Genomic DNA, 22,828 nt, shown 5'->3' with positions numbered 1-22,828 from the left:
TATCGCTCTTCTGCACATGGGAGCCAAAGCCTCTCCCTACCCCAAGAGGTCACCTTGGGGGTGTCCTTCCACACTCCAAGCCCGGACTGCAACTGTGGAAGACATGAGCCCTGCCCCCCAGTGTAAGCAAAGCCTCCGTCAAAATCCTCGTCCCTTCTTCAGAATGTACATCAAGTGATACACCACAGCCTCAGTCACCCTGGGAAGGACTCACCTCACGGCGCCTGTAAAAACACAAAACCAGAAAGTCCCACACCACATGTCTTCCCAAGTCTGACTAATGTTTAGCACATCCTTATTCTCTTCACATTGACTGAAAGTTTTGTAAATTTCTCTTCTTCTATTTGGGAAGTCTTTGGTTTTTGTTGGTTTTTTTAAACTTTTTAAAATATACACTTACTTTAAATCTCAAGTATCTCTCCTGCTCCTGAATAAATACAAAAAAATCAGAGAACATTTTGGAATCTTAAAAATAGAAGTCATTAGATGGTTATCTTGGCTTGGAAATATCTGTTTGGCTTAGCATTCCAACTGATAGTTTAGCTGGGTATAGAGGGAGAGGCTAATATGCTGTCTGTATCTCTCCACTTGTGTTAGTACAAATATAATTGTATTGGTTACTTGCCTCATTACTGTGACAAAAATACCTGGCAGATGCAATTGAAAGAAGGAAGGATTTATTTGGCTCGCAGTTTCAGAAATGTTAGACCATCGTGGCATGGGAAGGCATCGTGGTCCATGGTGGTGAGGGTTTGGGGTGTATCTTGTTCACATCCATGTCTTAGTAGATTAGGAAGCAAAGAGCTCAGTTCTAAAATGAGGCCAGGATGTAATCCTCAGTCCCACCCACTTCCTACCACAAAGGTTTCACTATCTCCCCAAAACAGGGTCACCTGGGGGGAGAACACGTGTTCAAACATGTGAGCCTGTTGGGGATATCTCACTTTGTTTGTGGTTTGGTTTTTCAAGGCAGGGTTTTTCCAGATAGCCCTGGCTGTCCTTGAATTCACTTTGTGGACCAGGATGGCCTGGATCTCACAGCGATCCGCTCGCTGGCCTCTGCCTCCCCAGTGCTGGGATTAAGGGGTGCGCCACCACCGCCCAGATGGCCTTTTCACTTTCAACCCATAAAATACAGTATGTGTCTGCCTGTGATTGAACGACTGACTAATGGTGGTAGCACTTCAGCAGAGATCCCCTTCCACTGTCCAGATGCTATGTATATGGCATGTGTATGTGAGCCTGTGTGTATGCTTGCGTATGTGTGTGCACACGTGAGTGTGGGTGTACATGTTGATGCTGGGAGTCTTCTTCAGTTCCTCTCCACCTTATCGTTTGAGAGAGGGTCTCTCACTAGCCCTGAGGCTCATTAATTTGGCAAGGCAGGCCAATCAGGGAGCTCCAGGGAGCCGTCTGTCTCTACCACTGCCCAACACACTGGGGTTGCTGATGTGGCACCAAGCCTGAATTTTTATATGGGTCCTGGGATCTGAACTCGGGTCCTGAGGATTTACCAGCAGAGCCATCTACTTGGCCCCAGTGTCGTGATTTGTATACGAATTATTTCAAATCCCATCCCAAGAAGAATGAGACCATTGAATTCCATCTAAGTCTTCACTGGTGGGACAGCTAGCATCATCTTCCACCCTGACCCCGCTTTGACAGGTGCACGCAGGCGTGGAAAGATCACCCTTTGACGGGCAGGCCTCCCCGCAGGTGTGTGCCACCAGGAGGGGCTGTGGTTGCAATTGGCTGGCATCTCTGGAGACCAGTGTGATCATGGAAGTCAGTTTAGCTCTGAAGTCAGAGGGCAGGCGGGTAATAACAAGGCCACATGGAGACTGCCTATAGTCCTCCAAAGCCTCCAGGCACGATTCAGATGTTCAGAGATGGCAACCCACACCACCCCCATTAACTCACCATGGGCACCCTCCAGATACGCCATGTTCATATGACAGCCTAGAGAGAAAACGGGAATGGGAAAGCCAGGACAAGGCAGGCAGGAAGCAAACCCTTCTGAGGAGGTAGTTAAGAAAGCTGCACCAAGAGTAGTAAATGAAGTGTCCTGGGCATGCAGAGGAAGACAGAGGGTAGGGTATGGGGAATGATCACTCCCTTGTTCCCAATGACAACTGTGTGTCCTTTAGTCTTCCTGGGCCGCTGGCCTTGACCCCCGTTACCGTCATGGTACGAACACAAGGGATCAGAGGCCAACTGCCTGTGGCCTTGTGTTTCCGTTGGCTTTTGGCTGGTTCATCCATATTCACTTTCTAGCTTCAAGATTTCACGGAACCAACAGCCCAACAATTGTTTTTTTACCACCCAGCATTGCAGATTCCGGGATTCCCCTACTCCACCACTAGCAAGTCCAGGCAAATGACCCACTCCACTTTCAAGGTTGTGTTCAACCCTGGGTCAGTTTGGGGCCAAACAGGGACACCCCCCAAGGCTCTCAGGATGAACAAACCAAGCAACTTGGTTCCCATCAGTGGGCGGCAAGCCAGCAGGGAGCTGTCAATCTTGGCTTGGCTTTTTTAGGCAGCCTCAGAGAGCTAGAGAAGGTAGCTGAAATAATTCCCCTTTAGAAGCTGCGCTGTGGAGGGCCTTGTCTTCACTCAGCAATGAGCCAGGCAAAGTGCCCCTTGCCAAGGAACCTCGCCCCCAACGCTCGATTGCTAATTTGCCAGAAAGCTCCAACTGTACTTGCATGTTTTCCCTCTAATTTAGTCTGATCACAATTTGGAGCAGGTGCAACCCCAGCAGGCAGCTCAAGCAATCAGCCAGGCTGGCTGGCTGCACTCACAGGTCTCCTGCCTTCCGGGGACAGTGTGAGCCAGCGTACCTACTGTGACTGCCTCATCACTGCCTCCCCCAGGCACACACCCCAAGAGCCGCAGAACGCCATCTCCCCTGCCCACCCAGGCTCAGACCTAGGGTACTTGAGTGCTACCATTGCCCGCTGAGACACACTGAGCTTGTGAGGGCCGTGGCTGCTGCCCAGTCCCTACTCTGGCACAGGAAAGCCATGAGCCGACTGGGTACCACTGGGCATCCCACACCCACCGTAGTCACCCCTGTAGAACAGGCCAAGCTGGAAATGCAGTGATGACCTGAAACCAGATGGGGCCAGCGTCAGACGCAACCGTGGCTTCTCTTAGCCTCTGCTAGATCCTGCACAACTTGCCTTGGTTTATACTGGAGCACCCAACACCCAAAAGCCCCCAAGTAGGTCACTTCCTCTCGGCCTGTCCATAGAGATACATGCAATAAACATACACACAGCACATGCATACAAGCACACAGCTTAAACACATAACACAGCACATACTTAAGAGACACACTAATTAAACCCAGCATACGCATAGGGATGTATACACCATCCGCATGCATGCAGCATGTGCATAAGATATGCACAGGATAAACAGTCACCCAATACATACATGCAGATACATGCACCGTTGGAATCCCCTTCCCAAGCTGTGTCCCCTCCCCTTCCTCCTTCATCTTCACCCTCTTATGTCTACCCCCACCCAGACTGTATAGATCACTTGTCACCTCTTACAGTCGCGCGTGCGTGCGTGCGTGCGTGTGTGTGTGTGTGTGTGTGTGTGTGTGTGTGTGCGCGTGCTCACACACGCACACACACGCATGCACACATAAGCTTTTGGGCTGTCTGCCAATAGTGGTTATAGTGATGTGGAAAATAAATGATGACCGCAATTGCGTTTGGTGATGGAACTGACAATGACAGCAGTGATGGGTAAGGAGATGATGGTGATGGCGGTGGGAATAGTGTGAACTAGGGAAAATGGTATGGATGGGAAGATGGTGACAGCAGCGATGATGGCCGTATTACTGACAGTGACAATAGGGATGATGTGGGATACTAATGGTGATGGTAACGATCTTGATGGTTGTGATGATGATGCCAATCCAAAGACAATGATGGTAATGGTGATGGCAGTGAGGATGGTGATGAAAACGCCAATGTAAGGGCGATGGCGGTGGTGGTTGGTGACAGTGGCGATGGCCCGGGGTAGGTGGTGATGCTGGCATGAGGAGGAGGATGGTGATGGCATTGGTAATGGAGACAGAGATAGTAACGGCAGAGAAGATTATGACAGTGATGATGATGGTGATGGTGTCACAGTTTATGACGACTTACTCTGAGCCAGAGTCTAAATGTGCTGAATGTTTTGCATCTTTGCTGCTCATGGCTCCAGTCTTCTGTGCTAGGAATCATTAGCCTGTCTTAGGGAGATAAGAGACAAGAGATCTCTGATTCCAATCAGGCTCCCACACAGCTCACACACAGGAACTAACCCATGAACCAGTACAGGAATGTCTTTCTGGGAAGAGAAGGACAGGGATAGAAAGATGTAACCAGAGCTGAAGCTACCAAGGGCCTGCCTGCTCCAGAAACACACTCTATGTACGTGGGTCTCCTCTGGACCCAGTGGGCATTGAGGAGGTTCTGCCAGAAGCAGAAATTAGCTTGGTTAAAGGTTAGCAAGACAATCACAGGCCCCTTTCTGAGCCGAGACTGACACAGGCAAGGCTGACAGGGCCACTCGTTGGCTTTGGGCCATCACAGCCTTAAAGGGCATACAGGACAAAGCTTGGTAGAGCACAGTGGTGCCTCCTACATGGTTAGGGGGGTGGGTTCCAAAATCCCTTCAGAGAAGGGGCAGGAATTGATCAAGAATAGTGTACAAAAGCCAGGTGTGGTAGCACACGCCTCTAATCCCAGCTCTTGAGGATCAGTGTCAGGGTGATCTCTGTGAGTTAAACCCCAGCCTGGTCTACATAGTGAGTTTCAGGACAGCTAGAGCTATATAGCAGAGAGACGTTGTCTTGATACAAAAACAAAACTAAACTAAACAAAGAAGAGCAGAGTACAGGAAGGTCCCAGGAAAAAATGACCACAGTCTTATAGGCATGCAGGGACACCCCAAACTCCTGGCAACTCCTATAGCAAGCTCCTCAAAGCACCCCTCTGCTGAATGCCCTCTTTGAAGTATAGTAGCACCCCCTTCAGGGGCTGTGCTTACCATTAAGTGCCCTGATGCATTCCTGCGACCAGTGCAGACTAAGACAGGTTCAATCATGACCATCTTCCCTCCTGTCTCCACTCAGGGGACCCAGGAGCTGTGGATGCACGCCATGAATTCAACCCAGGCTACAAAACCTCTCTGCCCACAGCTGTGAATGCCAGTGCCACTGTGGCAAAACAAATGCGCTTCTGCCCACAGGAAACACACATACACACCAGCACGGGCACACGCACAGGTGCGCACGCTATCCATAAACATGTTGCCACATCGACACTTACTGAACATACATCCCTGCATACATGCACATATTTGTGGGCCTGTGTTCGTGTATGCTTACACATTGTATGCTAGTGCTTCAGACATCTGCATGTGAATACTCAGGTGTGCGCACGCACAGAGTAGATGCTCAGGACCCCAGTCATAGGTAGACACAAAGGTCTGTTCTCATCTCCAGCTTTGAGATCTGTGACAACCCTGCTGAGCAGCAGTGCAGATGTTGACAAGCTGGGCTCAGGTCACCATATCAGATGACTTCCATTTCTCTGTGCAGTCTCCCCCGCCCCCAACTTTTACCCACAGCCTTCAGCATGTGCGGTGGGTGTGTGCGTGCATGTGTCTGATTGTGTCTGCCTGTGTCTGATTGTGTCTGCCTGTGTCTGATTATGTCTGCATGTGTCTGGTTGTGTCTGATTATGTCTGCATGTGTCTGATTGTGTCTGCCTGTGTCTGATTATGTCTGCATGTGTCTGGTTGTGTCTGATTGTGTCTGGTTGTGTCTGATTATGTCTGCATGTGTCTGGTTGTGTCTGCCTGTGTCTGATTGTGTCTGCCTGTGTCTGCATGTGTCTGGTTGTGTCTGATTGTGTCTGCATGTGTCTGATTGTGTCTGCATGTGTCTGATTGTGTCTGCCTGTGTCTGATTATGTCTGCATGTGTCTGGTTGTGTCTGATTATGTCTGCATGTGTCTGGTTGTGTCTGCCTGTGTCTGATTGTGTCTGCCTGTGTCTGATTGTGTCTGCCTGTGTCTGCTGTACCAACTCAGTCCTGCTCCTGGCTGCCTTCTACTAGCCTGAAGCAGAGGCAGAGCACAGCAGGTGACCCATGGGGATGGGGTCCCACCCTCAGCATTGACATGGGCCTTGGACTGAGGTTGTCGACACTTGCAGGGGTGTGGGATCCGAGAACGTGTGTAAGTCGGCAAACGGAAGACATGGAGGTTATGTAAGACTCTCACGGGTGGGTCCCTGGAACTTCCCCCTGCCAGTCTGTGTCCCCCTTCATCCTGGGCCTACTGAACATTGTTAGCAAGCTCGGTTCCGTCTGTCCCCTCAACAGTCCCGTAACTGAGAATTGGAGTCCCCGGTTTAAAAAAAAAAAAAAAGATGGAGAAACTGAAGCCCAGAGCAGTGGGCAATTTGGCCTTGTGCCAGCAGGAGGGAGGCGGGGAATGAATGAGGTCACTGCTCCTCAAACCCGAGTTATTCTTGTCTTGTTGGTGTCACGGTGACATTCAATGCACACGTTTGAGTCACGGCGTGGGCACCAAAGAGCTTTCGCTGTGGTGGGGAGGGCCCCTCTCCCTGGTGGGGTTGTGACCTTACCTAGGAGGGGTGACCAAGAAGAACCAACCTGCTTCACTTCTTGTCCCAGCCCATCCTACGTTGTCACCCTCCCTCCCCTGCCCCGGGCCCTCCCCCACAGCCTCCCACGCCTCCCTCCCAGCAGGCCAGTGGCCCACCTTTGTGCGTCAACCTTAACACTGCTGAGGCAGCTTGGGCGACGAGTCTTGAGGGAGGAGGGGAGCAAGCTTCCTCCCTGGGCCTGGATCTGGGTAGAACGTGCCCCCTGTCGGCCGTGTGAAATCCAGCAGCAACCTCGGTGGTACTGGGAGCCAGTTCCCAGGACGGCAGGGCTACAGGGCCCTTCCCAGTCTCCAGGGTGGTGCTGTTTGTTGGGGGGGAGGTAAGAACATGAAGTTTGTTCCTTCCACACCCTGTTCCTGGGCCTGGTTATCCTGGTTGCTGCCTGAGCTTCATGTCTTGGGCTGTCTGAGAGCAAGATGCTCATCTGTCAGCCCTGCTTGTCAAAGGGTAGTTCTACTGCCAGGAACCAACAGCCTCATGAGACAACAGCCTGGTTCCCTCCTCACCGACACGCCCCCTGATGTGGGCACTGTGCCTTTTCCAAGGTAGCCAGCTGGTCATCCAGAACCCACAGTCTCACCCTAGCCCCAAGCCCTGGGACTCCACACACCCCACAGCATCCTGGTTGAGCTAGCTGCTGGGAATCGGAGCTCCAGCTAAAGACGCTCTGCCCAGCAGATTCACCCCTGCTCAGGCTGGCCAGGCCATTCCAGACTCATCCATGGCCTGGACACTGAGGCCTTTCCCAAGCCCCTCTAGCTTACTTCACAGGCCGACTGGAAGCCTGGCAGCTCCACCTGTCACCTAGGCCCTAGGCCCTGAAGTCGTGTGGCCTCTGCAAGACTATTAACACGAAGATGAGAACACTTGTGTTGAGTTTTTTAAATGCTGGGATCCAGTCTTCCTGGTGTTTCTGTCACTTTAATTTTTAAGATGTATTTATTCATGTATCTTATATATACGAGTGCTCTGTCTTTATGCTCACACCGGGAGTACAGACGGATGTGAGCCACCACGTGGGTGCCGGGAATTGATCTCAGGGCCTCTGGAAGAGCAGCCAAGTGCTCTTAACCTCTGAGCCATCTCTTTGCCCCCTCTGTCACTTTTGGATGCAAAGTAAATGCTGTCCCTTTAAAGTAAAATGGAGACTCCACTCGTGCCAAGCTTCTTCCTGCACCTGAGTCTTCCTACTGACAGTGACCTTGTGACCTGCCCCAGGTCACCACCTCTAGAGGCATGACCCCAGGCTCCAGCTTGCTGATTGGGGGTGTGGAAACTTGATGACCTCGGGAGAAAACAGCTCCTCTCAGACAGCAGCCATCCAGCGTAGCTGGCTCTGACCCCAGGTGCCATGGTGCCAGCTCCCCCTAAGACACTTGCCCCCCTCTTCTACGAAGTGGGGCAACAATTCGCACGTCCCAGTCAGAGCTCCATACCCAGCAAGCGTCAGAGCCACCCACAGACTTTGCGTCAGCCCAGGGCACCATCCTGCTAACGTCACTAGTGCTAGGCTGGCTTCAAGGGCAACAGTGACAGGTTACTGAGATGGTCTGCCATGGGTGAGGTCAATTTGGGTGTCCTGGGTTAAAGTGAGCCAGCAAACTCCTGTCACTAACCCGAATGTCACCCGGTTATTGCACCCCTGATTCCTGAGCCAGACAGGAGGTTGGGTACCCAGCTCTCCCCTACAGGACATGTCCTAAGTCAGCCTTTCTGTGAGACTGGCCTTCAGAGTGCGTCCCCCCCACCCCACCCCCACACCCCACCCCACCCCCACCCCCCACCCCCGAGGATAAGGAGCAAACCCTTCTCACCTTCCACACGCTACCTCTTCTCACACTCGAATCACCCTCCCTCCACCCAGACGTGTCCCCGGACTGTTTTCTCTAAGTTACCTAGACCGTCCCACAAAATAAGCGTGTATCCACTAATTCACACTCCCGCCAGGTAAGACAAAGTCCCCTCTGATTGGTGCCAACAGTCTGGGTTTCTGAAACACCAAGGATGCAACCCAGGGCCATGAATGCTAGGCAAGCTCTCTACCAAATAAGCCCATGCCTCGCCCTGGTGCCAGCCAATGTGAGCCCCTCCCACTTCCCCTTACTCTCATCCCCCTCCTGATATCTTCCTGTGAAGATGCCCAGAAACCATGCACATTATGGGGGCTCCCAAATGACCCCCTTCAAGCCCAGCTCTCCATCCCTGCTTCCCGTTCAGCCTTCAGGGACAGCCAAAGCCAGCTTTTCATTTGGTCTTATGGTGGGATATGTGGGGGAGTGACAGGGGCCCTGAAATACTATTTGAGGTCATGCTTTCTTCCTGGAAAGATCGGAGGCCTGACCCCTGACAGTAGAGTCCCTGTCCCCCGGGGAAGCTCTGTCACATTTCCTGGTTCCTGGAACAAGTGTTAGAGCCAGAAGGTGCCAGTATCCTCTGGGTGGGCCATTGCCCTGAGCTTGTTAATAGGTGACTCATGGATGGACCCTAACAGGGGTCATCAGTGGGTGTGCTCTGTGGATTGCCATAGAAACATCTAGAACAGAAACACAAGCTTCCACACATCGGCATGCAGCTCAGCCCTTGGGAATCACAAGTGGGTGGCCCCTTGCTGATGGCCTCAAGGAGTCAGCTCTGCGAAAGATGAGGAGAGCAGGAACAGGCTTAGCTACTCTCCTGGTTTGTGGATCATTGCGTGCATCACAAGCCATTCATTTCGATGGACTGACTAAATCATGAAGTTGTCTCACAAAGATGAAGAAACTGGCCTGGAAAGGCACCTCCGTGGCTAAGACACTTAGAGCCTTTCACTTTGTGGGCCACTGCGTGGACCCCTGGTTTGGCCAGCTGGAGACTGCACCATGGTCCAAGCTGCTCCTCTCCACCCTATTCATTCCTAGGTCTCAGCCGCCATCAAGTGTGATGTCTACGCTCTGACAGCTGGGGCTTCCTGGGGAGGACGGGCACAATAGCGTGTGTGAAGCAGCCCCAAAGGCCATGACTGGGGACCTCAGGGACATCACCCACACTTGTGGTTGATCTCCTGGCCTCAGAAAAATGAATCTCGCTTCTGAAGTCCTCACACCCGTCCTCTTACCTGGCCCTACAGGTCTCATGCAACTGTGCCCCTGTCCCCTCAGCTCTCTGGAGAGCCTGGCTTGTGGGGTTGGGCTCTGAACCAGTCTTTTAACCGGAGTTCTGGCTCACACTGGGGGCATAGGCATGGGGGACTCACAGCTGGGGACACAGGCATGGGGGGCTCACACTGGGGACACAGGAATGGGGGACTCACAGCTGGGGGCACAGGCATGGGGGGCTCACACTGGGGACACAGGAATGGGGGACTCACAGCTGGGGGCACAGGCATGGGGGGCTCACAGCTGGGGGCACAGGCATGGGGGGCTCACAGCTGGGGACACAGGCATGGGGGCTCACAGATTACATGAGAATAAAGGTGTCAAGTCTCCTAACTATCACCACACAGCCGCTCCTTCCCAGTGGCCTTCAGATACCCTTGAACATAAGGAAGAGGTATTTTCCTCAGTAGAAAGCACAATGAGGCAGATTGCAGAGGCCAAAGTGTGGCTGTGGCTGTGGCTGTGGCAGCGGTGTGGTGTGGAGTGTGTGTGTGTGTGATGTGGAGTGTGTGTGTGTGTGTGTGTGTGTGGTGTGGAGTGTGTGTGTGGTGTGTGTGTGTGTGTGAGTGTGTGTGTGGTGTGTGTGGTGTGGAGTGTGTGTGTGTGTGGTGTGTGTGGTGTGGAGTGTGTGTGTGTGTGTGTGTGTGTGTGGTGTGTGTGTGTGTGTGTGTGGTGTGGTGTGTGTGTGTGTGTGTGTGTGTGTGGTGTGGAGTGTGTGTGTGTGTGGTGTGGAGTGTGTGTGTGTGTGTGTGGTGTGTGTGGTGTGGAGTGTGTGTGTGTGTGTGTGTGGTGTGGAGTGTGTGTGTGTGGTGTGTGTGTGGTGTGGAGTGTGTGTGTGTGGTGTGGTGTGGAGTGTGTGTGTGTGGTGTGGAGTGTGTGTGTGTGTGTGTGGTGTGGAGTGTGTGTGTGTGTGGTGTGGAGTGTGTGTGTGGTGTGTGTGGTGTGGAGTGTGTGTGTGTGTGGTGTGGAGTGTGTGTGTGTGTGTGGTGTGGAGTGTGTGTGTGTGTGTGTGTGTGTGTGTGTGTGTGTGTGTGTGTGTGGTGTGTGTGTGTGTGTGGTGTGTGTGGTGTGGAGTGTGTGTGTGTGTGTGTGTGTGTGTGGTGTGGAGTGTGTGTGTGTGGTGTGTGTGTGGTGTGGAGTGTGTGTGTGTGGTGTGGTGTGGAGTGTGTGTGTGTGTGTGTGTGTGTGGAGTGTGTGTGTGTGTGTGGTGTGGAGTGTGTGTGTGTGTGTGTGTGGTGTGTGTGTGTGTGTGTGTGTGTGTGGTGTGTGGTGTGGAGTGTGTGTGTGGTGTGTGTGTGTGTGTGTGTGTGTGTGGTGTGTGTGTGCCCCTGTGTGCCTGCATGTGTGTTCATGAATGCTTGTAGCCTGATTTATGTGTGCCTGCGTGTGTGGTTTCCTCTCTGTTCTATTCTAATGGTGGCAGCCTGCACACTCAGGTTTGTGGTCTGCCTGCCTCTCCAGTAAACGCAGTCCTCAGCCAGGAATCTTGGAAGAAATCACACGTCCTTGGGGCTCCCAGCCTCTCAGCTAACAGCAGCAGCCTGGCCGGGAGGGGGAGGGGAGGGGGATGTGGGAGGGGTGGAGAGGGGGAGGGGGAGGGGGAAGGGCGCAGAGGCTGAGGGACCTCCTGATAGCTACAGTCTAGGGTTGAGTCGCCACCTTGCAGGGCCTCCAGCCTGAATGGGGCTCCCTCTCAGGCATCCTGAAATGAGAGAATGCAGGGGTGCAGAGGGGGAGTTGTACCCCGCAGATGCCATCCTGAAGCAGACCCAGTCCCTAGCCCCCAGCACTCCCTTCATGCCTTTCCTTCTAAGCTAGGACTGTCCCACACGAAGGCAGGGTTCCCTGGGCGCATTGTTCTAGCCGGCACCAGCAAGCTGAGCCAGGCTGACAGAACATGTGATCTCAACACCTGTGTCGGCTGCGGTCTCCAGCTAGGCCCCTCTCGTCCAGCCTCCCAGCCCCCACACGGGTCTCCGCAGCCGTGGCCGGAAGGAAGCCGTTCTGACTGTCTCTGCCAGAGGCTTCCCAGGGAGCCGCTGTAACCCCTGGGGCCCAGCCGGCTCACAGCCCGCGTCATTGTGCGCAGGAGCCGCCACGGAGCTGCACGGTGCCGGCCTAATGTTAGGTGACCTGTCCTTCTAATGGTTGTTCCAACAGACTCTACACGGAAACACGGCTGGCCTCCACAGGGCCTCTGTGCGTCTCCAGCTCAGGCTCCCTGATGGACAAGAATCCTGGGGCCTGGGGCATCTCCTACAGTTCCTTGTCACACAGGCAGAGGCCCCCAGCGCCTGACTCTGCGGTTGTTTATTGCGGTTGCCCCGGTTGCCTGGACCCATGAAGGAGACCCTTAAGGGCCAAGGTCTGTCTTTGAAGCAAGGCCTCTGCTGCCACCTGGCGGTGAGCCTGTGACACACCAATAGTTAGTAGGAAAATCTGTGAGGATGAGGCCTGTTGAAACTAATATGGAAATGTGATATTTCAGAGAGGCTGAAAAACCAGCCTGCAACCACAACGCAAGCCCTGAACAGAGCAGGACCAGCATCTACCTGCTGTCCCCTGACACCACAGCCTGCAGGTTTCCTGTGACGCTACAATAATAATCCTCCACCTGGGGATCTGGAGTGCTGGCTTTGAGGTCATCCGGAGGTGGAACCTTCACCAACAGGCAACACAAGGCAAGTGATTCCAGGATTATCACACCTACTATGTGTGACCAAGTCACAGGCTCCAGGACTGCCAGTTGCCAGTGTGACCAGCACCCTACAGGGCACACAGTAGGTCCTCTATTAAGAAGTTTCCCACTACTGCTGTAATTTTGCACTATGATGGCACCATCATGCTGCTGGTAATGGTGTTGAAAATGATGTCACAATGAAGGTTATGAAGGTTAATTAATGTCCTAGTTAGCATAATTTATCGGGAGAGGAGTCTCTCTTGAGTGGTAATGTCATTATCAGATTGGCCTGTGGACCTGTCTGTGGGAGATGGTTTTAGTTGTTAATTAATGGGGGGCATGACCAGCCCACTGTGGGCGATGCCATTCCCTAGGTGGGTGATCCTGGGCTGCACAAGAAAGCCAGTTAAACGTGAGCCTTGGGACAAGTCAGCAAACAACATCCTCCACGGTTTTTGCTTCACGTTCCTCCTTGAGTTCCTACCCTGACTTCCTCCAATGAGGAACTATGACCCGGAAGTGTAAACCAAGTAAGCCCTTGCCCCTCCTAAGTTGCTTTTAGCCAGAGAGTTTTACTAAAGCCCCCGAAAGGGAACTAGAAGAGTGACTGGTGGTGATGTCATGACAACCTTGGTGGTGGTGGTGATGGCAATGATCTCATCGTGTTGTTAAGTCTCAAACCTGGGACAAATAGCCAACTGAGGTGCCTACTAATGTATCAAAGAGGACGCTACCCACTGGGCATAGCCAGTGCCTGTTGCAGAGTCCTCCTGGCTGGCTTATCCCGCCCCGACGCTAGGCTCTGTGGCCCAGTGGCTGGGCCGCCCCTTTCCAGGCTGCTCTTATATAAACTCAGCCATTTAGCAGTTGGTCTTTTTCGGTCTCCTGGTCTCCTGGCTTTCCTCTCTCCCCTTCCCCGCCTCCTCACGTGGCCTGGTTCAGTTTTCCAGCCATGTTCACTCTGGACTTTCCCAGACGTCTCCGCCCCTGCCTGTAATCTCCCTAATACCCACAGTTAAAAACTTTAGCCCCTTAGAGGTAGTCATACCTTCTTTCACTTCTATTTTCATTTACAGGTGATGAGAGTGTCACGGCGGTGATGAGGATGGTGTCGTAGTAGTGGTGATGATAATGATAGCGATGACGGCGGTGATGATGTTATAATCATGGTGGGGTGATGGGAAAGATGACGTTATTAAGGTGGTGATGGTGCTGGCGGTATCGTCGACGATGTTGTCATGGTAACATCACTAACATTGTGGCGGTGATGATGGTGGTAGTGTTGACAGTAGTTATTGTTAGATCCCCAATTTTATATCAAAGAATCTGTTAGAGGCAGTAGTGTTGCAAAAGCAAAAAAAAAGGAAAATCACAACACCGGGCCTCTACTCACACCCCGCCCTGGACTAGGAGAAGAGAGCAGCCTGATATTGAGAGACATAGACAGTATATAAGGACTACAGAGATGTTGGATTCGACCATAGGTCAACAATCGGGGCAGAGAAAATGCTCACAGAATCACAAAAGCAGAACTGCACGTTTACGAGAGTTTAACTAAGGGTCAGCCGGTCGGAGCCGGCAGCACAATGTTAAGGTCAGGACACGGTTGGTGTCCTCAGTCGGCCACTAGGGCGACAGGTTTTACTACCTCCCTGCTTTGCTATCTCTAAGGTTGTAACCCCACTGTGACAGACTTTGCATTTCCATCCTCTAAAGTCCCTAAGCAAATGTTTTACCTCCTGTTTTACTTAGGGACGTTCATTTTATCCTTCAGCAAACATGGGTGTCAGGCCAGACCCAGGTGAGGAATTTAACTCTTTCGGTTGTGATGATGGTGATATTGTGGCAGTGATGACAATCACAATGTGATGGCAGTTACGTAGTCATGGTGGTGGCAACAATGCCAGTAGCGGTAGTAGTGATGGTGGTTGGTGGTGGCATCATCATGGCGATGGCAATGGAGGCTGTGGTGATGCTGTCATCGTGGTCATGACAACAGTCACCATGGTGGCATCATCATGGCAATGGCAATGGAAGCTGTGGTGATACTGTCATCGTGGTCATGACAACAGTGACCATGGTGGCATCATCATGGCAATGGCAATGGAAGCTGTGGTGACACTTGTCATCGTGGTCATGACAACAGTGACCATGATGGTAGTAGTAATGATACCACGATGATGGCGATAATGGCGATTATAATGGTGGCAATGGCAGCATCGTTATAATGTGGTGCTGATGATGATGCTGGAGATGATGACCGTGGGGCCACAGTGGTGACAGTGACCGCGGTGACCGTGAAACCGCTACTTGAGGTGAAACTGGAGTTCCAGGAAGGGCTCACAAGTGATTCTTGTTCTGGAACCACACGGCCACATTCAGGTGTCCTGAGTGGAGGGGGAGCAGGTGCCACTATAGAGAACTAGACTCTGAGGCACAGGGACCAGCCAGGCAGCATCCAGGGAGATTTCTCCCTCAAGCTCCCCACTAGGGCATTTCCCACTGATATCCCAGAGTCTCCTCTGCTTGCCTGACCTCAGGCAAGGACTATAGAGCAGGCAAACCCCTGGGTTCTGCCCTGCAGACTCTGATGAGGGTAGGGGCAGGCTGGGAATGTATTTGTCAAGTGTTGTGTATGGCTCTGAGGTTTCTGTCTGGGGGGCACTGGCCAGCTCATCCTTCTATGGGTCCCAGAGTGGACAGTGCAAGCTCCAGAACATACTCTGGAAACCCAGGAATAAAGTCAGGAAATCAGGTCCAGTCAGGATACAGGGACCCCGAAAGTCAGGCCAAGAGACAGGCCACAGGCACAAACCCCTGAGAAAGACAAGCCAGCGGTGGGGGTTGAGCACGCCCAGAATGCTAGGCGGTGTCTAAGGAAGGGGCTGGCAAGCATGCATATTATATGATCAGGACTGGTCCCACATGAGTGGAAGGGAGTTGAGCAGAAGAGAGGGGAGCAGACAGCCCTGTGGTTCAGGAGTTCTTACCACAGCCTGTGGGGCTAACAAAGATAGAAGCCCCAAGGCCAGGGAACCTCTGACAGTTAATCAGCCCCCAAGAGGTCAGCATGCAGCCACAGACACAGCTGTACCCAATGTGTTAGAACTGGGTCGCAGTAACCTCCTGCTGCCACAGCATCCAGAAGACCTCGTCATGACTCCAAAGAGGTCAGGGTCACCTGCCACAACTCCTGAGCACATGGGGTCTATGAAACAAGCCCAGGTGGGTCCTAGCGAGTTCCAGGCCTCACTGCTTGTCCCCTGGGGCCTTGCTGCTTGTCCCCTGGGGCCTTGCTGTGCCGATGGGTAAACCGGAGCTCCTCCTGGGCAAGGATGACAGCGCTGATCCTCAGAGCTGCCTGAGGATGACCAGCTGCTCTGTGCCTGCAGGGGGTCTTGTGACCTTGGTCCAGTAGTAGCTGTGGTGACATGACGTCACCTGGAATCCTGGGCAGGGAGGGCAGGTGAGAAAGCGGTTTTTTCCTATTCTAAGGAGGGGAGTTTTTGGAGATCCCCACCCCAAGATCCCAGAGCATCTCAGAGGGCCAAAGCAACCCTAACTACAGCCTTTAAGGCCCCCCAAGTTTAAGAGACAGATGTGCAGAGAGTGAGAGGGTGGCATGAGGAAGGAATTGAGGGAGGGAGGGAGCCAGGGAGGGAACTTCTGCTCTCTTCTTGCAATGATACAATCAAGTTGGGTCAGGGCCACCCTGGGGACCTCATTTCACCCTTATCACCTCCAAAAAAGATCCTATCCCCAAAGACATCTTCATTCTGAGGGACCAGGTCAGGTAATCTTGGATGGTCACAATACAGCCCACACAGCCCAATAACTGCTATGAGGGATATAAGGCCTTGGATATCCAAGGACAGCGCAGCCCCCTGCCTGCAGCTGTACCATGCAAGACGCCACCCTCGTGACCTTAAGGGCTATCCTAGGTAGTCAAACTGAAGGCTGGCCCAGGATCGAGGGTCTCGGGGCAAGATTACCCAGCATCCATCCTTTCTGACACAGGGGTCTCTTCAACTCTGTGCAAGTGGATGAAATGGCTGAATAGCCTATGGGTGTCCTGTGATAAGGTACGGAGTGGGCATGGCTGGTGGTCTTTCCCAGAAGACAGCCAGTATGTATAAATTCAGCTTGGTAGAAGTGATCTGTGCTGTGGTGGGAGTGGCATGTGCTGTGGTGGGAGTGGCATGTGCTGTGGTACATGTGTGTACATGTATGTACAGTGTGCCGTATGTGGATTATGCGGTGAGCTTGGTGGGTTCTATATGTGTGACAGGTACCATGAGTACCCTGTATGTGTGCTGCATAGTGTATGTAGTATGCTGTACGTTTGGGGCGAGTGACGTGTATATGTGTACATGGGTGTGATGTGTGGTAGCCACTATGGTGTGTGTCACGCATGTAATGGGCAATGTGTGTGTTGTGCCTCCTGAGTACTGGACCATCCGCAGGGCTTACCTGCACGGGCCGGGCCTGTGTGTCCTGAGAGCCTGCTGCCCACCACCCCAGCCCTAGTGGAAGCCTGTGATCCTCCAGACAAGGCCTCCCCCCACCACTGGGGTCTGAACAGGTAGCTAGCAATAGGCTGATCTGGGTAGACCTGAACTTCAAGGTCCGATGTCTACTTTGGTCAGGGGGAGGAGACAGGGAACCTGAAGCCTCCAGCATGAGTTAGGACACAGTGCCGCAGAGCTAGCTGCAGAGGGGACCATGGGCTTAAGAGATGACGTAGGGTGCCAGAAACCCTCTCAGGGCAGGTGGGAGATGACCGCTATACCCTCCCAGTGCCCCACCCCCACCCCAAAGGGAGACAACAGGACACCAGACTGCAAGTTGCTTCTGTCACCTGCTCTTTATTGTCTGCCAGGGGCTCCATTTTCATGGGTGGCCAGGGTCATAGAGAAAGTCTCAGGAGGAGGGGCTGGGAGAAGTGAGCCGTCGGAGCGCGGCACATGAGCCTGCGGTAAGAGTGGGCAGCAAGGGAAGCTGCTGTCCAGGGGCTCGGCAGAGGGCTCTCGGCTGGTTAGCCGCCACCCACTCTGTCACGTTCCAGGAGGACAGGTCATATCTCAAGAGTTCAATGCCATCATTCCTTCCAGCTGGCTGGTGTTGAGCCTCCGTCACCCCGAACCTGCAGCCCCTCAGGCCAAGACCCCAAGCTCTCTAAGCCACTCTCTCAAACCCTCAACCCTCTGAGAAAATGGGAAGGGAACAAAGAGGAAGGAAGGAAGGAAGGAAGGAAGGAAGGAAGGAAGGAAGGAAGGAAGGAAGGAAGGAAGGAAGGAAGGCAGACTCTGCTGTGGTCCCTGGGCTCAGTGGGTCAGGGGCCTCAGGGGACAACCAAGGCGAGGCCCGCTTAGGACGAGGGTGCAGAGCTGGGCTTCTCCTCCCGTGACACAGGAATGGCCCTCTCACTGTGGCCAGCATCCAAGCCGGACTGGACCTTGGGGCCAGAGAAGGTCAGCATGCCATCCGCAGACAGGGAGCAGGAGAGGGCAGACTGGTCCACATTGGAAGGCAGACGGTAGCGACGGTGGAACTCACGGGAAATGTAGCCATGGTCATCCTGGGCACCATCAGGGAGGAGAATGGTCAGGGGTGATGGGCCAGTAGTGGCCACCATCCCACAGTGGAAAAGGAACCTCTGAGACCTCACAAAGTGGCCAGGGTCCAGGGGGTCTCATGGGGCTGGGCTCTAGGACCAGAGGACCAGTGCCTAGCCATTTCACCAGAGAGTTACAACCAGACTCCTTAAACCCTGGAGTTACAGCAAGCCTCCAAGGGACCTCTGGTGATGGCCAAGCACAGAGAGTCAGCCTGCTCAGGGCCTGCGCTGCGGAACTGGCTTTTGCAGATTCTGTTCTAACTCCAGCGAACTTTGCTGTCCTTGGTTCTATACTCTCCCTGCTTCCCCTCGCCTTGGACTGAAAACGTCAGACAGGCAGAAAACTCACTTCCTCTGGAATCCTGGGCCCCCAGACTCAGCTCCCTGAGCCCAATCTCCTCCCTGTCTAGGGGCAAAGGTCAAGAGGTAGAAGGTGCACTATGCAGCCTGACCCAGGGTCAGGGAAGCCTTGTGCTGACTTCAGCACATAGGAGCTTGGGTGGCCCCGCCCTTCCTAATGTCGACAGAAAAGCCCACCCAAGAGAAACTAGGATTGGGTCTGAGAACCCCGCTTCTAGCCCTCTCTGCCATCTGGCCCACATAGGTGTGACACACCTAGCCAGCCTCTGAGCTTCCTGCATCATCCCAGCTCCATCGGGAGATGCTACTTCCAGCCAGGGCCTGGGCTCCCTCAACCCAAACACCTGAGGGTTCTCCACCTGATCAGGAGCCATGGGCAGGGTGGGTGACTACTGGGGAAGAAGTCTTTCCCGCCTGGCAAGGGACCTCCTTATGCCTCAGGACTGTCACTCACTAACTGAAATACCACGGGGGCTGTGCAACTTTTGGCGTGCATAAACTCCAATTCTCCTATCCTCGGGGTTCTCTCTCCCCAGTCAGGCTTCATGTGAAAATATGGCTCACAGGGGGCTACCTTCAGCCTTCATTCCCTGAGGCCCTCTCTAATCCCATCACCCAGAAGATCCAGGAGGACAGCTGGAGTTGTGCCCAATACTAAGGTCCTCATCCTGCATCCCTGAGCCCCGCTCATGCTGCTGCCTGGGCCCGCCAGGGCTGAGGACAGTGACCTCCATGGTCCTGGGAGGAGCCAGCCTAGCACGAGAGGCTCCCCAGGCTTCTCTGGGCGTGCAGGACCCACACAGATGGAGGTGCTACCCAAACTCACCTGCCTCTCATTGTGCTTGCCATGGATCTCCACAAAGTCCTCCAGGACCTTCACAGTGAGGTCCTCGGGAGAGAAGTGCTTCACGTCCAAGAAGATGACAAACTTGTCCCGGTCAGATCGGACCTGAAACCCAAACCTACATGTGGAGCTTCCCAAAGGACCACCAGCTCCAGGGGCAAAGGATGGGGAAACAGCCGTGTGACCTTACTGGGTGGATGAGACCAGACAGGGAAGCGCCCAGCCGTCAGAACCAACAATCAATCTTGTCACAGCTCTACTTCCACAGGCCAAGTAACCCTGGAGCTGGGACTGCTCACCGGGCCCCTCAGGTAAGATCACCCCTGACCTCCAAACCCAAAGACTGGGCAATGCTGGGTCAGCCAACCGATTATAGGGTGGCTGGCTAATTGGTTATAGGTTGGAGGACTAGTTATAGTAGGATGACTGGTTGATAAATGAATGGCTTGGCTGATTAGAGTTCAAGTAATTGGTTATGAGTTAGCTGGCTGGTTGATCATCATCGGGTAGCTAGTTAACAGGTTGACCAGTTGTTTCGTTATAGCCTGGTGGCCGGTGAGAAGTTGGGTGGGTCTCAGCATGTTAAGTAACTGGTTGATTATTTTGTTAAATAGCCGGTTGGTTATGGTTGATCATGGGCTAGTGGGTCCATTGGGGATTTTTTTGCCTGACTAGTTGGGAACTGGCTAGCTGGTAGGACTAAAGTATGCGATATAGCCACAGTCCCAGGAGCCCACCTCACCGGCCATGTGACACTACAAAAGCAGTCACAGCACCCCTGGCTGCTAGCACAAAGTCCTTTGCGCTCTCCTCCCTCTACCATAACTAGAGCCTGCATTTGGGCATTTGGCTTCCTAGGCCTGCGGCTGGACCTGCTCTGGAAGCCTTCTTTTAAAGTAAAGGGAGGCTTAACTCTTTCAGAACTGTGGGTCCCTTGGGTAGAGAGAGACATAGCCTTGTGGCCTTTCTTTGACCATTGGGGAAGCTAGAAGGGAGCCCCATCCGCAGCTTTGCCAGCTACAGAAAGCACCTGCTCTGCTATAAGAAAGGACCTCCTCTCTGTGCATCAGGGCAGAACATCCCACCCCCACACCAAAAAAAAAAAAAAAAACCGAGAAAGTCCAGGGAGCGGCCAGCTCAGGACGCTTGCCTTTGCCATGTAACTTGCCTTGATGGGGTTGTTCTTGGGGTTTCCAGCATGTGGTTGGTGCATTACAAACCACATATGGGTCATGAGCTGATGGGAGGAAAAGGCAGCGGTCGGGCTCGGGCAGGTCGCCCCCTCCGACCCCGTTCCCAGCCATGTGGAGGTTTGGGCAGCTAAGCACGTGGGCTCCCACCCAGCCTCTGCAGGCTGCGAGGCTGGGAGAGTCAGGGATGTTTCTAGAGGAGAGCACAGGGCAGCAGTGGATCCCTAGCTGTCCTCTAGACAAGCCATCTTACCTCAGAGATTCCAGAGTCCAGCACCGTTCGGAAGAGGGACTGGCGGTAGTAGGGACTGATGGTGGAAGACAGGAAGGGCAGCAGGTCGTATTCAAAAAGGCCCTCGCCGAAAAACTGGTCGAACAGTCGGCTGGGGTAGAAGGGCCCCAGGGCACGCTTGAACCAAGGGTGCTGGATGGTGACGTCCATGTTCTTCTTGGCAACGCAGGGACCGAAGGCTGGCAGTGAGTCAGGCAAGGGCCTCTGGGCAGTGCAGTGGAGAGCTAGTGTTCTGGTCCTCCTTATATACGCCTGCACAGAATAGAGGTATTAAGGGATTTCCCAAAATGCCTACGCTCAGCTCAGGAGGGAGGCTGCACCGTCAGCAGCCAGGATGCTCACCCGCCACACAGCCCCAGCCACACACACCGGGCAGCAGGGGCCAGCTCACAGTCTAGATGTCCCCGAGAAGGTCTGTAGAGTGTCTTATCACCCCAGGCCTGGGACAGCCCTGCTTCTTCACATGTTCTCCTGAGGGATCCTCCTGGCCTCCCTTGGAGGAAGAATTCAGAGCCCCGTTTCACACAAGGGGAAACTGATGCCCAGAGCTTAGCAAACCATCCCCCAGCTCTCCCAGCCTCCAGAGAAAGCATGTCATTCAAAGCAAAACACCCTGTCTCCTTCTTACTCAGAACAAAAATTACACAACTCACAGAAATTTCAAGGGAGACAGAAAACAATGAAGAAACCGGCTAAATCCTGTTCCAGTTCCTGCTCTTCCTAGGGCATCCGTAAGCTTCCAGCAGCCTGCCTGGGTATGATTCTGGGACTTTCTCTGTGCAGCCCACCCTGGGTTCCCCTCCCTGTGGTCACCATCTTCAGCAAAGCCTCAAGTCTTCCCAACATCACTTCACACGGGTATTAAATAAGCCAGCGGCTTCTGCCCAGCCCAGGGCTTGTGCAAATCCCTCACAGGTCTTCCAGGGTCTTACTGGCAAGGCTGGAAAGGATTCTGCTCCCCAACCTGGGGCCCTCGTTCAGGTATCACCAGATGTAAGACATCCCTGGACCCCAGCTGTGTGTGTGGCACTGGCAGGTGATAAAAGGTCAGAGAAACCACCTTTGCCCTGAAGACTTGTGATCCTGGAGTGATTTCCTGGGGTTCCAGCAACAAGTACCAGTTAAGATGCACATGATAAGCTGGGCAGTGGTGGTGTACGCCTTTAATCCCAGCACTTGGGAGGCAGAGGCAGGCAGATCTCTGTGAGTTCGAGACCAGCCTGGTCTACTAGAGCGAGTTCCAGGACAGCCTCCAAAGCCACAGAGAAACCCTGTCTCGAACCCCCCCCCAAAAAGAAAGATGCACATGATAAATGCCACAGGAAGCAATGGGCACCTCACAGTCTGACCCTCACCCCCCACCACGCTTGTTGCCCACAACTTAGTAGTTCTTCAGGCCACACTAGGACGTGAGTCCCAGGAGTATACCCTGTGGGGGTCACTTTGACTATCATGGTCAGCGGAGTAACAGTCCTCAGGAGGTAAGAAAGCCGTTCCATTCAGCATGACTAAGTAGCTGATGTGCGTTCAAACTTCAGGGGTCTGACCTGGAGTGGTTTATTTTAGGTTTATTTAAGAACAGCTCAATTAAATGAAAACTTTTCTGGTGATAATAAACTCAATCCCATGTATACAATAAAGCACACATAAATCTCTTTGAGGAACAAAGCAAGCTAAATAAAGATCAGACATGATGACATCGAAATTCTTTGTAAAGTATGTAAAGTTTCTCTCAGTCAATCTATAGAACCTGTTTATTTGTTTGTTTGTTTGTTTCAAGACAGGGTTTCTCTGTGAAACAGCCCTGGCTGTCCTGGAACTCACTCTGTAGACCAAGCTAGCCTCTTACTCACAGAGATCCGCCTGCCTCTGCCTCTCGAGCATTGGGATTAAAGGCCACTACCACCTGATGATATAGAACCTATTTTTATGGAAGTGATAGGTTCTATAGATTGACAAAGGCAAGTTTACTATAAGGGTTCTGGGCAGGGCCCAGTGTGGTCTCTGGCCGCA

General features: G+C 53.1%; 1 protein-coding gene and 1 long non-coding RNA gene across 3 annotated transcripts; one reads left to right on the top strand and one right to left on the bottom strand.

Moving 5' to 3' along the window:
- The first annotated feature begins 11,701 nt into the window (after positions 1-11,701).
- Positions 11,702-12,710, top strand: LOC121134349. Its single transcript, XR_005871440.1, has 2 exons — positions 11,702-12,197; positions 12,321-12,710. It is a non-coding gene; the product is annotated as an uncharacterized LOC121134349 (long non-coding RNA).
- Positions 12,711-17,361: 4,651 nt separating this feature from the next.
- On the bottom strand, positions 17,362-21,058 carry Cryaa (crystallin alpha A). Of its 2 annotated transcripts, XM_005070686.4 has the most exons (4): positions 20,777-21,058; positions 20,484-20,570; positions 19,316-19,438; positions 17,362-18,090 (listed from the first exon to the last, which is right to left on the bottom strand). In XM_005070686.4, exons 1-4 carry the CDS (start codon positions 20,963-20,965, stop codon positions 17,881-17,883), a joined length of 609 nt encoding a protein of 202 aa, XP_005070743.1. In that variant the 5' UTR covers positions 20,966-21,058; the 3' UTR covers positions 17,362-17,880. The 2 variants fall into 2 exon arrangements, with proteins under 2 accessions (XP_005070743.1, XP_005070745.1); XM_005070688.4 differs by lacking the exon at positions 20,484-20,570 and having other exon boundaries at positions 20,777-21,046.
- Positions 21,059-22,828: the final 1,770 nt, after the last annotated feature.

This window comes from Mesocricetus auratus, unplaced genomic scaffold (assembly GCF_017639785.1).
Source record: "Mesocricetus auratus isolate SY011 unplaced genomic scaffold, BCM_Maur_2.0 Super-Scaffold_100027, whole genome shotgun sequence".
Lineage (NCBI taxonomy): Eukaryota > Metazoa > Chordata > Mammalia > Rodentia > Cricetidae > Mesocricetus > Mesocricetus auratus.
This window is presented reverse-complemented; position numbering and strand designations above follow the sequence as displayed.